Source organism: Canis lupus, chromosome 24 (assembly GCF_048164855.1).
Source record: "Canis lupus baileyi chromosome 24, mCanLup2.hap1, whole genome shotgun sequence".
Taxonomy (NCBI): Eukaryota; Metazoa; Chordata; class Mammalia; order Carnivora; family Canidae; genus Canis; species Canis lupus.
In genome coordinates this window covers 15287485-15302644 of record NC_132861.1, presented here as the reverse complement: position 1 = coordinate 15302644, position 15160 = coordinate 15287485, and the positions used below count along the sequence as shown (strand labels likewise).

Here is a 15160-nt window from a genome sequence, read left to right as displayed (position 1 = left end):
AAACTGCTAACTCAGTCTGCAGTGCCAAGCTCTAGGCTCCAGCCAGTTTCTGGCATATGACAGGCTTTTTTTTTTTTTTTAATCCTAAAGACAGGAATGGGTTTACATTTGAATTTTATACTCACCCTTGTGTATACAGTACAAATCCCAATGGACTAAAAGTACACAGAAAGAGGAGTGGTTGCTGCTTGGCCATCGTTGGTCAAAAGGATCCACTACTTTTCTTCCCTAAGTGACTCCTTGCTCCTGGAATTTATAGCTTGGTAAGATCTCAGGCCCAGATATTTTCCACACCAAATGTAAAAAGAGCAGTTTTTGTTTCCAGGTGGCATATGCTCTGGGAGATGAGAGAGGAGAGTAATGGCCCCATGGATCACCATCTTTGCTCAGCGGGGGTTCCAGGACATCTCTGTAGGATTAAGTCTGACCAGGGTTAGGAGAGGACTTGTGCCCAGGTTAACCTTCCTGGTGTGAGATATGGTTGTTTCGCCCCCAACATCCATCCTCTACCAACCTTTCTGAAGGGGCCTAGGATGTAGTCAAATACCAGACCTTGTATAAGAGACCCAGCACCTTTGGGGAAGTCATTTTCATCTCTGACTCCAGGGGAGAGCTTGATCCCAGTGATTCTGTAGTAAGTGATTCAGAAACCTTTCAGGAGACACAGGAGACATTCACTGGCTTCTATGTCAGAAGTCCATTTGCTCCTGAAAGAAGTCCATCAAAGAGATGGGCTTCTCTTATGTGTAATGTAGTTGCTACTGTGCTGCCCAGAGCTGTTCAATTACATGGAGGGAAGCTACCTCCAGTGTCTTGCTGCTGCCATGAAAGATGTGATCTAAAAACAAAAAACAACCAAAGTCTCTTATGTGATTGTTGAACCACCAAAAGAAAATAGCCTCAAGTCCCCCCCGACCCCACACCCATGCTTCTTGCTGCCTGTCATCTGAGTAGCAAGTACATAGGAAAGATATGCCACCCACACATAGATGTTAAGATGTTTCTTTTATAGTCATCAGCATATAGTCAATCAAGGAAACAGGTGCTTTTAAAAAAAACAAGCTTAAGGGTTAACATTATATTATACTATAGTATTATATTATACTATATTCAAAGTTGGGAACTTACAGATTTATTTAAAGATATGGTTAAAAAAAAAAGTTAGATACCCAGCAATAAACCTAACCAAAGAGGTAAAAGATCTCCAAAAACTTTAGAACACTTGTGAAAGAAATTAAAGAGGACACAAAGAAATGGAAAAACATTCCATGCTCATGGATAGGAAGGACGTATATCATTAAAATGTCTATACGACCCAAAGCAACCTACACATTTAATGCAGTCCCTATCAAAATACCACCAGCATTCTTAACAGAGCTAGAAAAAACAATCCTAAAATTTGTAGGGAACCACAAAAGACCCTGAGTAGCCAAAGCAATCCTGAAAAAGAAACAAAACTTGAGGCATCATGATTCCAGATTTCAAGCTATATTACAAAGCTGTAGTCATCAACAGTATGGTAATGCACAGAAAAAGACACATAGATCAGAACAGAAGAGATAATCCAGAATCAGACCCGCAACTCTATGGTCAACTAATCTTTGACAAGGTAGGAAAGAGTATTCAATGGGAAAAAGACAATCTCTTCAACAAATGGTGCTGGGAAAACTGGATTGCCACATGCAAAAGGATGAAACTGGACCACTTTCTTACACCATACACAAAAATAAATTCAAAATGGATGAAAGACATAAATTTGAGATAGGAAACCATCAAAATCCTAGAGGAGAACATAAGCAGAAACCTCCTTGACCTTGGCTGTAGCAACTTCTTACTAGATACATCATCCCAGGCAAGGGAAACAAAAGCAAAAATGAACTTTTGGGACTATATCAAAATAAAAACTCTACACAGTGAAGGAAATAATCAACAAAACTAAAAGGCAGCCTATGGAATGGGAGAAGATATTTGCAAATGACATATTAGATAAAGGGTTAGTATCCAAAATCTGTAAAGAACTTATCAAACCCAACACCCCCCCCAAAAAAAAAAAAAACAAATAGCCCAGTTAAGAAATAGGCAGAAGTTATAAACAGACATTTTCCCAAAGAAGACATACAGATGGCTCACAGACATATGAGAAGATCTTCAGCATCACTCATCATCAGGGAAATGCAAATGAAAACCACAATGAGATACCACCTCACCTGTAAGAGTGGCTAAAATTAACCCAGGAAACAACATGCTGGTGAGGGTGCAGAAAAAGGGGAACCCTCACACACTGCTGGTGGGAATGCAAACTGGTGCAGCCATTGTGGAAAACAGTGTGGAGGTTCCTCAAACAGTTAAAAATAGAACTACCCTGTGACCCAGCAATTGCACTACTATGTATTTAGACCCAAAGGATATAAAAATGCAGATTTGAAGGGATACACGCACCCTGGTGTTTATAGCATCATTATCAACAATAGCCAAACTTGGGAGAGAGCCCAAATGTCCACTGACTAATGAATGGATAGGAAGCTGTGGTTTATATATATATATATATATATATATATATGCAATGGAATACTACTTGAGCATCAAAAAGAATGAAACCTTGCCATTTGCAATGGTGTGGATGGAGCTAGAGAGTATTATACCAAGTGTAATAAGATAGAGAAAGACAGTTATTCTATGATCTCACTCATATATAAGATTTAAGAAAGAAAACAGATGAACATAGGAGAAGGGAACCACTGGATTGCCACAGTGGTAGAGAGGGGTAGAGAGGGAAATAAACCATAAGACATTAACGATAAAGAACAAATTGAAGGCTGATGGGGGAAGGTAGATGGGGATTAAGGAGGGCACTTGCTGTGATGAGCACTGAGAGTTCTATGTAAGTGATGAATCACTGAATTCTACTACTGAAACCAATATTGCCCTGTATGTTAACTAAGTAAAATTTAAATTATAAATAAATAAATAAATATTTGGTAAAGAATTACTTTTAATGTCACAGTTACTAGTATTTTAGGTAATAACATCCCAGAAACATCTAACATGAATACCACAAGCTTGTAGGAATTGTCTTATTGGAATAACACAGCAACATTGAATAGAGCAGGTCCTGTTTTCCTCAAATAATGTACACAGGCCTATGGCCTAGCTTGTGTGAAAAGTGGTCAGCCTGATAAGGTAGAAAGTCCCATCAGTAGAGACTTGCCTCTTGGCTTGAAATAACTTTCTGGCATCTTCTTTGTGCAAGCTTTCTTGTTTATTGAATTTGGCCAAATTATTTGCTAAAGCCTGATTTTCATTCTGGCTTTTAAACTCATACATTTTGTGTAATGATAAGATTGACTTGCTGTGTTTCTGGATGCCGTTTTTATCTGAATAAATAACAAAATGAGCAAAATGAAAAACTCTGGTTTCTCCTGTTATCTGTTAACTCTTATCACCTGTGATGACCAGGGCCCCCCCCCCCCCTCTCATGTTTGCCTTCCTTAAAGGCACCACACACTAATTCCTGTCAGAGACAATCTCTACACCGGGAAAAATTTGAAACTAAAACCAAAAATTCTTTATCGATAATGAAAAGAAAAACAAACCTTCCCTTGATCAGAGATATCAAGATGAGTTCTCCCAGGCCTATAAATATTTGGGCTCTAAAATCAGAAAATTCAGGCATCGAATAACAGTTCCATCTGAACATGGCCTTTGTATTTGTTTCATGTCATGCCAAGTTGTTTTTGTTTGCCTTTCCCTGATTTCTGAACAAGGGGGAAAGTATATTTTTAAAGATTCTTTCCACAGGCAGGAATGGGGCCAGCACCACTTTCTCCTGGTTACTTCTGTGCCAAGCCTGACGGGATCTGCAGAAGTAGTCTGAGTTTTGGGGTCACCAGAATCAAACCTCTCTCTTCAGTTCAAATCCTGACATTGAAAGTGGGATTTGAACCCTGTTAACCTAACGCCTAAGAATACATAAAGTTGAGTCCATTGTTTGTACTGTCTGCAACTGTGTTATTTTGAGCCTCCTTTTCATCAAGTATATGGAGTAGATAGTATCTACTTTGGAGTTAATAGGGAGATTGAAGGGCACCTGGATGGCTCAGCTGGTTAGGCATCTGCCTTAGGCTTGGATCATGATCCCAGAGTCCTGGGATGGAGCCCACATGGGGCTTCTTGCTCAGCGGGGAGCCTCCTCCCTCTCCTTCTCTGCCTGAAGCTGCTTGTGCTCTGTCAAATAAATAAAATCTTTTAAACAAATAGGGAGATTGAAGAAACCAAGGCAGGTGAATAATGGTCGGTGATGTTTACTGAGAACTATGTCTCAGACAGATGTACCTTCCTGTAAATACAGGAATAAATTGCTATACATTGGCAATTACACAGTGAATCAAGTGTTAGCTCATCGGATAACCTAGCAGCCCTAGGAGAGTACAGAGGCTTGGGAAGAAAGCAGCAGCACTTTGGTCAAGCTATGGAATGGAGTAGCTGAGTCTTGCCAAGTCTGCTAGACTCCGGGGTATAGATGCCCACACGTGGTCACCATAGAGAGCACCCAGGGTGATGCATGGTCCAAGCCAGGTGTCAGTTGAATCCCCTTAAAATTTTACTTTTATTCAGTTGCATCTGAAATCACTTGCCCTGCAGTGTAGTAGAATTTTTAAAACATGATCATAGAGTCAGAAGCATACACGTACACTGAGTTTGAGCTGCAATCTTCTGGCCTTGAACCCCAGGAAAGAAGGTTTCAGACAATGTCTTTTTTTTAAGTACTTCATGGAAAGCCTAATGTTTTAGCTCCTGCCTCCTTCCCCCCCCCCCCACCCCCACACACACACATCCACCCACCACAACTGTTCTCTTTCTTTTGGCAGTTTATTTTATTTTGGCCTCTTGTTTCAAGGATGCTGTGTGCTAATTAGAGACCAGGCGGCTTTGATTGTGAGTTATTTTTCTCTTCAGTGAAAGGTTTTGTTGTGGTGTTAGCATTTGCCATTCATTCGGATGTTAATTTTTTTAAATATCTGTCAGCAAATTAAAGTACACATTACATGCTGATTTTGTTTGTTTGTAATATTTATACTCTGTGGTCACAGAGTACATTTGATGTGGTTTTGAACTTTTCCTTTCTCCAAACATGTGGAAATGTGTATGTGGGGCACTGGAGTTGAGAGATTCTATGCAGGGGTTGACTTACCCTGACATCTGCAGAGGAAAATAGCTTTGTCTGGGTGACCATCCTGGGGGTGCGTTGTCCTCCCGCCCAGAGACAACAGGGTTCTTTAGGTTTGTTCTATTTAGGAGGTGGAGAGCTGCCTGACATAATGGATTTGTGCAAGGAAAGATAACCTTGCAAGAAAGGTTAGACTCCATAGAATCACCACGCGCTATTAAGCGCAGGCCAGGACTTTCCTCTTTTGTATAAACAGTGATATAAAGCTGCTGTTGACAGAACCTAAGAAGATGAAAATAGTGAAAAGATTTAAAGTAGGCGAGATCTTCAGTTACGCTTGTGGCCACTGACATCACAAAATATCAGAATTCGGGGCACCTGGGTGGCTCAGTAGTTAAGCATCTGCCTTCAGCTCAGGTTGCGATCCCGGGGTCCTGGGATGGAGTCCTACATCGAACTCCCTGCAGGGAGCCTGCTTCTCCCTCTGCCTATGTCTCTGCCTCTGTGTGTGTATCATGAATAAATGAATAAAATCTTTAAAAAAAATCAGAATCCATCAAGATTATATGCTTTTTGAACCAAGATTAACCAGCTATACTAAGTGCTTGGCATTCCTTTGGCTAAAGATGAGAAAAGAGAAACATAAGTTTCCTGTGTCTGTGCCTATAGTGCACATTCATTCATGAGTTTTGCTTTAGTTTTTTGATTACCACAACCTGATTGTAATATAGGATAGAAACTGAAAGAAGGACATGTTTAAATATGTAGACTTCTGAGCAAGTCCCACCCACTCGACTCAGCAGCAGCAAACATGCCTTTTGCATCCTAGGTGCCAGAGCATCTTGCCACCAATCCCCTGCCCTACATCCGCTTCCCATTTTTCTGGCCCCTAAATCCCTTCCCCCTTTTCCAGAATGTGTTGTTTAGACAGTGCTGGTTCTGCCTCTGCTCCACCTCGGGGTCTGAATCTGCCACCGAGGACGAGCCAACCAGGATATTCATATCATGGACCACGGTGACTGATCCAGGAATGGGCATGATGACCCACACTGGGGGTTTTATTCTACAGAAACTAGTAAGGGAAGAGGAAAGCACCCTTGCTGCTGGGTTTGTTATACAGGGATGATGTCAGGCTGGAACTGCCAGTGGCCACCACAGAAAGAAAGCCTGGCTGGGGATGAACAGGGCACAGAGGAAAGCTGAACTGAGAGAGCATGGCACTGAGTGCACTGCTGAATCTAGCTCTGCTTGAAGCTGTATAAATTGATATATTCCCATTTTTGCTCAAGATCATTGGAGTTTGATTTCTAGTACTTCTGAAAATGAAGAAATTGCTAAGTCACAGACACAAAAGGTAAAACTGACTGAGTCAAGTTAAGATGAAACTCTCATATCCTTCTGGAAAATCGGCAGTCATTCTGCATATGATGCAGAAAAGCAGCTGGTGAACTTTTCTACTTTGTCTCTACATTGAGCACCAAGGGATATTGCCTACGTGTAGCTTCCCTCACCTCCTTCCCCACCAAAAACAAGAAGACAGCCTTGGGTAGAACTAATTGTTTGAGACAGAGATGTTAAGAAATGGAAGTTTTTCTGAGAGAGGTCTTTTCCCCTTGACAGCCAATAATTCAAAATGTCAGAGTCGAATGGTCCTGAGCACTGCCATCCAATAGAAACATAATGGGAGACATATGTATAACATTCAGTTTTCTAGTGGCTCCATTAAAAAAGTAAAAAATCATAAGTTAAATTAGTTTTATTAATATACTTAGCCCAACATTGAAAGAAATTATTAATGAGATAATTTATGTTCTTTTTTTGTACTAAATCTTTGAAATCCCCTGTGTGTGTTAGACGTATGGTACATCTCAAGTCAGATCAGACCTGGAGCCACCTCTGTCCAGTGGCCACTGTACTGGACAGCACAGCTCTTGACCAACTAAGAATTGGAAATACAGCTTTATTTTCCAAAGTTCAATTTTAGTGCAAGTAAGATTAAGATGTAAGGAAACCCAGCCTCAGATAAGATTGGGACCTGGGAGAAGCTTGGTCCATCAAGTCCCTTCCCTACATGCAGGGTAGGGACTACCTAACTTTCATTGTAGCTGCTTGCTCTTAAAAGGGTCTTGGCTCTTACATAATGCTTTCCCTAAAAATTAAATCTCAGACAACCAAGCTCTTAATCTATGCTTATTAATTGCTTTAAGCAGGGTTTATAAACCATGATTTATAAAGTGTGGGTCTGATTTTAAGTAGTTTTTCCAAAGTGTTGGCCAGACATTTCCTCCTGAATGTGGGAGAGAAGGGGTCAGGATCCAGGACTCTGGTCACATTTATGTCACACTGCAACCAGCTGAGCAATAATAATCTATGGCACCAAAAATAAATTAGCTCTGTTACTAATAAATGGTTAATTTGTTCAATACGTGGCAATTTCTAAGTAGGATTAGTATGTCATTTCTTTTTTTTTTTTTAAGATTTTATTTATTTATTTGACAGAAAGAGCACACACAAGTACACAGAGTGGTGGCAGAGGGAGAAGCAGGACCCCACCAAGCAGAGGACCTGTTGTGGGGCTCTATCCGAAGACCCTGAGATCATGACTTGAGCCAGAGGCAGCCACTTTACTGACTGACCCACCCAGGCACCCCAGATTATTGTGTCATTTCTAAGATCATGTGAATCCTGTGTCCTTTTTTCCTTATAGAGTTCCAAGCCCCTTTTCTCCATCATGATACTTAATACAAGCCCTCTGTCATTTTAACCTCCTAAATATCTCTTACATATATCTTTCTCTCTCCATTTTTAGCCCATCCAGTTAGTTGGTGCTATAGCATTTTTTGCCTAGACTATTGCAGTAGCCTTCTGACTAGCTATCTAGCATCCAGTCTGTCTGGATCCATTGCTCTACTTATAGTCAAAACAGGCTTTCAGGACACAAATCTGATGTGGTTGTTCCTCTGCTTCTTGTTGCCTTCAGGATAAAGTTCTAGATTGTTTACCTGGTTCCCAAGGCCCTGTGAAGCCCTGACCCGCTCCTGTCCTACGGTTCCTCACTCCTCACTCCATCCCCGCCGGTCTCTCACTTCCTGGAGTGCTTTCACAGTGCTTTTGCACCTACTTCTCTCCTTCTGAATAGCCTGGTCTCTGCCTTCCACCTAGCTAATGTTTATATACTTTTCAGACCACATGAGTCATTACCTCATGAGGGTGCCCTTCCTTGCATTCCTGACCAGAATTAAATCCTCTTAGCACATGTGCCCTTAACATTACTTACCTCTCCTTTTGTTGCACTTAACCACAATGAAAAATTTACACGTGTACACAAAATAATACCTTATACCCATTAGGATGACCACTATTAAAAAAAATAATAAGTGTTATGAAAATGTAGAAAAGTGAAATCCTTGTACACAGTTGGTAGGACTGTAAAATGGTGTATCACTGTACACCAGGTACAGTAGGTAGTATGGAAGTTCTTCAAAAAAATTAAACACAGAGAGGCACCTGGCAGCTTAGTAGGTAGAGCATGCAGTTCTTGATCTCAGGGTTGTGAGTTCCAGCCCCACATTGGGTGTAGAAATTGTTTAAATAAATAAACTTTAAAAAATTAAACACATAATTGCCATATGACCCAGCAATTCCACTTCTGGGTATATACCCAAAAGAATTGGAAGTAGGCTCTTGGAGAGATATTTGTACAACCTTGTTCATAGCAGTAGTATTCACAACAGCTAAGAAAGAGGAACAACCCAAATGTCTGCTGACAGGTGAATAGGTAACCAAAAGGCAATCTATGTATACAAAGGAATATTATGCAGCCTTCAAAAAGAAAGAAGTCCTGTCATGTGCTGTAATACATATGAGCCTTGACATTATGATGCTAAATGAAATAAGCCAGGCACAAAAGGGATAATCCATTATGATTCCACTCATATGAACTACCTAAAAAAGTCAAGTTTATAGAAATAGAAGGTAGAATGGCGGTTGCCAGGGGTTAGAAGGCCAGGGGAGAGATGAGGTAGTGTTTAATGGGTATAACAGAGTGTCAGTTTTGCAATATATTAAATATATCTGATATATTAAATATATCTGATATTTTAAATATCTGATATATATTAAATATATCAGTTTTGCAATATATTAAATATATCTCAATATATTTGAGATATATTGCCCAACAGTGTGAACACAGTTAATGCTGCTAAACTACATACTGAAAAAGGGTTAAGATGATAAATTTTGTTATGTGTTTTTTTGCCACAGTTTTTAAAAATATGTTTTAAATACATTGATGTGATTTCATAGTTTATATCAGTTTTTTCCCTCTAAACTGGAAGCTATAAGAGGAAAGTGAGTGCTCTTCAATATAGCCTTGAAACCTGTCTCCTGTCTTTCCTAGCATTCAGTAAATATTTAAATGAGTGAATTAACAAAATTAAATGAAACACCTCTCATATCGAATTGGGGAATGGATTTGGCTTTGTGCAATAGGTTCTTAATATCCATATGCTGAATTGATAATGAAAACAGATGCCACACATTCAAACATTTGGAAATAGCCTAGAAAGGATCTGTGTGTAATGAGTGATGGATAGTTTAATGAATTTAACATTTTTCCTTAAGTGTGCTAAAAAAGCAGTAGCTAAAAAAATGCATTTTTCCCACCCAAAGAATAATTTCCAGATTATTAGATTTTTAGAACAGGGTGCCCAGGTGACTCAGTCAGTTCAGTGTCTGCCTTTGACTCAGGTTGTGATCTTGGGGTCCTGGGATCAAGCCCCACGTCATCGGGCTCCCTGCTCAGCGGGGAGTCTGCTTCTCCCTCTCCCTCTGTCCCTCCCCACTGCTCATGCTTGCTCTCTCTCTCAAACAAATAAATAAAATCTTTTCAAAAAAAGATCTCTAGAACATCTCCATTTAAAATTGTAGCCAGGAATCCCTGGGTGGCTCAGCGGTTAAGCGCCTGCCTTCAGCCCAGGGCGTGATCCTGGAGACCCGGGATCAAATCCCACGTCGGGCTCCCTGCATGGAGCCTGCTTCTCCCTCTGCCTGTGTCTCTGCCTCTCTCTCTCTCTCTCTCTCTCTCTTTCTCTCTCTCTCTGTGACTATCATGAATAAATAAATAAAATCTTAAAAATAATAATAAATAAATAAAATAAAATAAAATAAAATAATAAAATTGTAGCCAGGCTACTTTAGCTACATGGGTGATATCTGGGATATAGTATTTATTGATACTGGTATTTGTAAAGGATTGATAGTAAGGTTAAATTATTTCATGGCAAGTGTTTGTTTTGGAACTGCTAGTAAAGGAACAGCAAGAATGGATAAAGACGAATTCTTGAGTACACAAGTGGAGAAAGTGCTAAGCTAATCATTATCCAGTGGTCTCAATATGGGAGATAAAGCTGAAGATAGTGCATTTGGCAGAAATGTAAGTTCTCTAACCCACTGTATCAGTGGATGGCATTTTCCTTATTATATTGAAGGGACAAATATATATTTGGAGTAATAAATATAAGTTCATAGTTAGGTTTTGGTCAAAAAAAGGTCAAGGTTAGGGAGAATTTAGGTGACAGCTGGCCTCTGATAAATCTGGGATGATTTCATGGAAGAAATTAGACCTTCTCTGTGGGGACTGGACCTCAGCCAGATGGTGGAGCATTCCAGGCTCCTTTATTGCCTTAGAAAAGAGATTTAAAGCATGAGTAGATCTGGAACCAAGAGCCAAGTTGGGGCATAGAATTTTAGTGTCAAGTAAAGTGATATTACAAGAAAAGGAAAAGTTTATGATTTGAAACTTTTTGTCTCTAACAGAGCATCATAAGTAAAGGAAAGAAAAGCAGTAAGTAAAGTGATTCTATATCCAGTAAAACCAGAAGCAGAAGAAGAGAGGAAGAAAATGAGGGAGGGAAATGTGATTGATAACAGGGAGCACCAGAAGTCTTAATGTGACAGAGAAGGCCAGGTGGGACAAGGCAATCTGGAGAGGGAAGGTTTTCACATTTCACTGAAGGAAATTGCAGAGTTGTTGAGTTTCCCAGTTATAGTATCTAGAAAGAGAAAAATTGACCATGCATAAAAGTCCTATAAGACAGGAAGTCAGGATCTTCCCTTTTTATGATTAATGTGGGAAAATTAATTCTTAGAAACAAAAGAAAATAGAGGATATATGAGTTATTTTGTGTTAACTTACCTGACTACTAAATCATTTAAAGTGAAAAAAAAAAAAAAAAAAAAAAAAGCCCTTGCCTGGGTGGTAAAACACATACACACATGTACACATTAAATTCTTCCATCGTTCAAAGAGAATTGCATTAGGGCATTATGGTAGTTTTCTGTAATATAAACTTGTTGATTCTAAATGCGATTTTTTTAAATATGAGATGACCATGATTTTAGAAAGCAACTTATTATGTCAGAATAGTTTGTTTTGAACAGGAAATATAAAATCAAGAAGCAATTTTAGAAAACTAGCAAATTGTCTACTTGGGGATTTGTTCATTTTGTTAAAAGAAAAACTAATCCTTTTCTTCCCCAGTGTTTTTGATGGTTCAAACATAGTGGAATAACCTAATGAAGGCAGTATTCTCATATACAGCATGAATGTGAATTCTGCTCAAGCTGAAGTCCTTCTAACAGGTCTTAGTGATAGGCTGCCACCTACCAGATAGATGCCATTTTAGGGCTACTTTCTCCCCAAAACAACCTTTTTTTCTCTTTTTTTCTCTTAGAGAAATGGAATTACTCCTTTATTTCTCAATGTTGTTTATGTACCTGAAATACTGGGTGGTTGTTCTAGAAAGTTGCAGTTTGGGTTCGGGTGGTCTCCAGAGCCCACCTCTTCATTCTCTAAACTGGATGGGGTGAGATGAGCTTCCAAAACTCAAAGCTCTAAACATTGAACATCTCACTAATAATATGATGTGTTTGAAGATGTATTATTTCGGAATTTTCCATGTCATTTTGCTTTCAGTTTCATAGAAAGTTGCTTGTCTTCCTTAGTTTTATATGTATTTTGCCTTCTTTGAAGCTAGTTCTTGACTCTTTTTCCCTCTGATGTTCTGTTATTTCCACCCCCTGCTCTTCACTTTCTCTTAACTCAAGATCCCTTTCAGTAGTAGTTTCCTCCAGGATATCTTTTTTTTTTTTAAGATTTTATTTATTTATTCATGAGAGACACACACAGAGAGAGAGAGGCACAGACACAGGCAGAGGGAGAAGCAGGCTCCATGCGTGGAGCCGGACGTGGGACTCGATTCTGACTCTCCAGGATCACATCCTGGGCTGAAGGCGGCACTAAACCACTGAACCACCCGGGCTGCCACCTCCAGGATATCTTCTCTCGTGTTCTTTAGCACAAGGGTTTTTCTAAGCTTTTGTCCACCACTATAATGGCTTAAGTTTACATTGTAGTTTATTGATCACAGTTTTGCCGAGAAAGCCCTTCTCATGCTGTTTCCATGAATTCTCAAACCATTTTTACAAGCCCTTCAACCCTTCAGACATGGCTTGGAAAGTAGTTTTGTTCATTAAGAGCTCATGAGGACATTACTCATTGCGTGCAGTTGCTATCAAAGGGGAAAATGCTCCTTTTCTAATGGCTTCCTAACAGAGCCCATACTGTACGTGGAAAGACAGCCTTCAAAACCTGAAATACATGTCAATCTTAGAAGATTACATAAGAAAATAATTTGGTAAATAGATTATAAGCAAAAGGTTGATAGTTGAGCCACTCACATCCACTCAACATTGGAGAAAACGAGGTTTTCAGTTCTTCCCGTGGTTTGGAAAACTTTTGAGGAAAACACAGTCATTGGCATGTAGAAGACATTTCAGTAAGCGTTGAAAGAACCAATGACTGAGATGGGAGGAAAGGGCTAGAATATAAGCCAAATGATTATATTCAGCCTCCCCAAATCATTGCCAATCAGGCAATCTCAGACATTTTGGGTTGCTATTTGTTGTACAATCGTATAAAAACCAACGAGTAATATTATAGGATGGTACCAACCATATGGTTAATCTAAATAATTTTGACCAGTTCTGTGTCAGCCACTTGCTTAGCCTCTGAAATCTTCATTGTCTTTCTCTGGCTCTCATGCCTTCCCTGGTTCCTCCTCTGCAGGGGTATCACCACCCTCCACAGTCACACAGGCTTCAACCTTGAAGCTACCTTCCCTTCACTCCCACTCATCACCAGAGTTCCACCCAACACATCCAGAGATGCACCTAGCATCATTAATTTTCACTTGTGCTGGTGGGCTTGCATTATAGCATTTATAGCATTGTCCCACCAGTCTCGTGACAGATATTTTATGTTATTTTCTCCAATAGGACACAAGTGGTCTGCACACATACTTGATCTATAGGCCATGTTGAAGTGGCAAAGGAGGAAAAGGTATTTGGCATTGAGGACAAGATTTTAAGTAAACTCAAAGAATCAGGACTCTAGATATTATCTTTTGTTGTGGCTTTATTTCCATGGGAAAAGAAATCTTAAAATTTAAATTTCTTATTCCTTGCTAGTGTCTCTTTCTTCAAAATTCTTTTCACTGAACACCCAGGAAAATATCTCCAGTAGCGGCACTGAATGAAGTCTTCTGAGGGAGAGCAGGCTATTCCATTGGCCAATAGACTTGACCTTGCCTATTTGGGGCTATAAACCAAACATGCTTCACTTTGTTGTTGTTGTTTTGTTGTTGTTGTTGTTGTTAATTACACCAGTCAGGGTCCTTGGTTGCAGTGAACAAAGGAAAAGAAAACTGACTTTGACATGATAAACAGAAAAGGAATATGTGGAAGGAAGTGATGCAACCCACAGAATGTACGGAAAGGCTTAAGAACTAGGCTAAGAAGGCTGGTAGAACCTACGGAAGCCACCCTGGGACCATGTGGTCAGGACACCACCTGGCACCATGGCCATTAGCTATGTACCTCTTCTAGTGATGGGCTTGGGACTCAACTTCTCCAAACAATCCTTGAGATACCTGAAGTGCAGGCAGGAACATGTGATGGACCACCCCAGTCTGCTGCTGTGCACCAGCCATTTCCTTTCTGTGGATGGTTTTTCTAGCAGATTTATTATCAGCTGACCCAAATGTATTTTATAATGATCCTGGCAGTGCCCACATTCTCCTGCAAATAACAGGAGGGAAAAACATCTTTTCCATTGGGCTTCCATATGGGAAAGAAGTGAGAAGAATCCTAGACCTTTTCTGGCACAACTTCTCTTAGTGAGAAGAAAATTTGCTTAACTTAACAGGTAATTGGAGTATTTCTGAGAAGTACAGTCACACTACATCATACTCAGTAATGAGCAGAGACAACGCAAGAGTCCTCCCTGTAAGAAGACTAGAGTTTGGGGAAAGGCAGACCTGAGCTTAGCATGCTTAAAAATGTAGATGGTAGGAGCACCTGGGGGGCTCAGTCAGTTAAGTATCTGCCTTTGGCTCAGATCATGATCTTGAGGTCCTGGGATCGAGCCCCAGGTCGGGGTCCCTGCTCAGTGGGAAAAATGCTTCTCCTTCTCCCTCTATGTGTTCTCTCTCTCTCTCTCTCTCTCTCTCTCTCTCTCTCTGAGACACCACACACACACACACACACACACACACACAAATAATAAATATTTTTTTAAATGCAGATGGTAAAGAGGGGGTGGCATCCAGGACAAAAGCTGCAGGGACTGTCCATGGTGTGGCCTGTTTGGAACAGAGGCCTGTGATGGATAATCAAATCTCAGATAATCCTAAAATCAGAAATTAATGATCTGTAGATAGATAATTACCTAAAACTTATCTATAACTATTCAAATAACAATTTTCCTCTTCCTAGCGCATCAAGAATATCCAGTAGCCGATCCATAGGAGGGTTGCCCCTTGTCACAAGAGCTAAACCTTCCATCAGATTAAAAAGTGTAATTTCTTTGTTTTCTCAGTTACTATCAAGTCAGGAGCAACCAAAAAAAAAAAAAAAGAGAGAGAGAGAGAG

General features: G+C 40.0%; 1 protein-coding gene across 16 annotated transcripts in view; it reads left to right on the top strand.

Annotated features, from left to right (window-relative positions):
• The window catches only part of LOC140615803 (phospholipid-transporting ATPase IB), a 570784-nt gene that overhangs the window by 428193 nt on the left and 127431 nt on the right, over positions 1–15160 (top strand). Inside the window, exon 34 of one of the 16 annotated variants that reach the window (XM_072795752.1) lies at positions 7667–7777. The exons of the other annotated variants lie outside the window; for them this stretch is intronic. Within the exon in view, the coding sequence (XP_072651853.1) occupies positions 7667–7762 (96 nt within the window). The 3' untranslated portion in view covers positions 7763–7777. Of the gene's footprint in view, positions 1–7666; positions 7778–15160 lie in introns of those variants that run through there. 16 annotated transcript variants of the gene reach the window in all.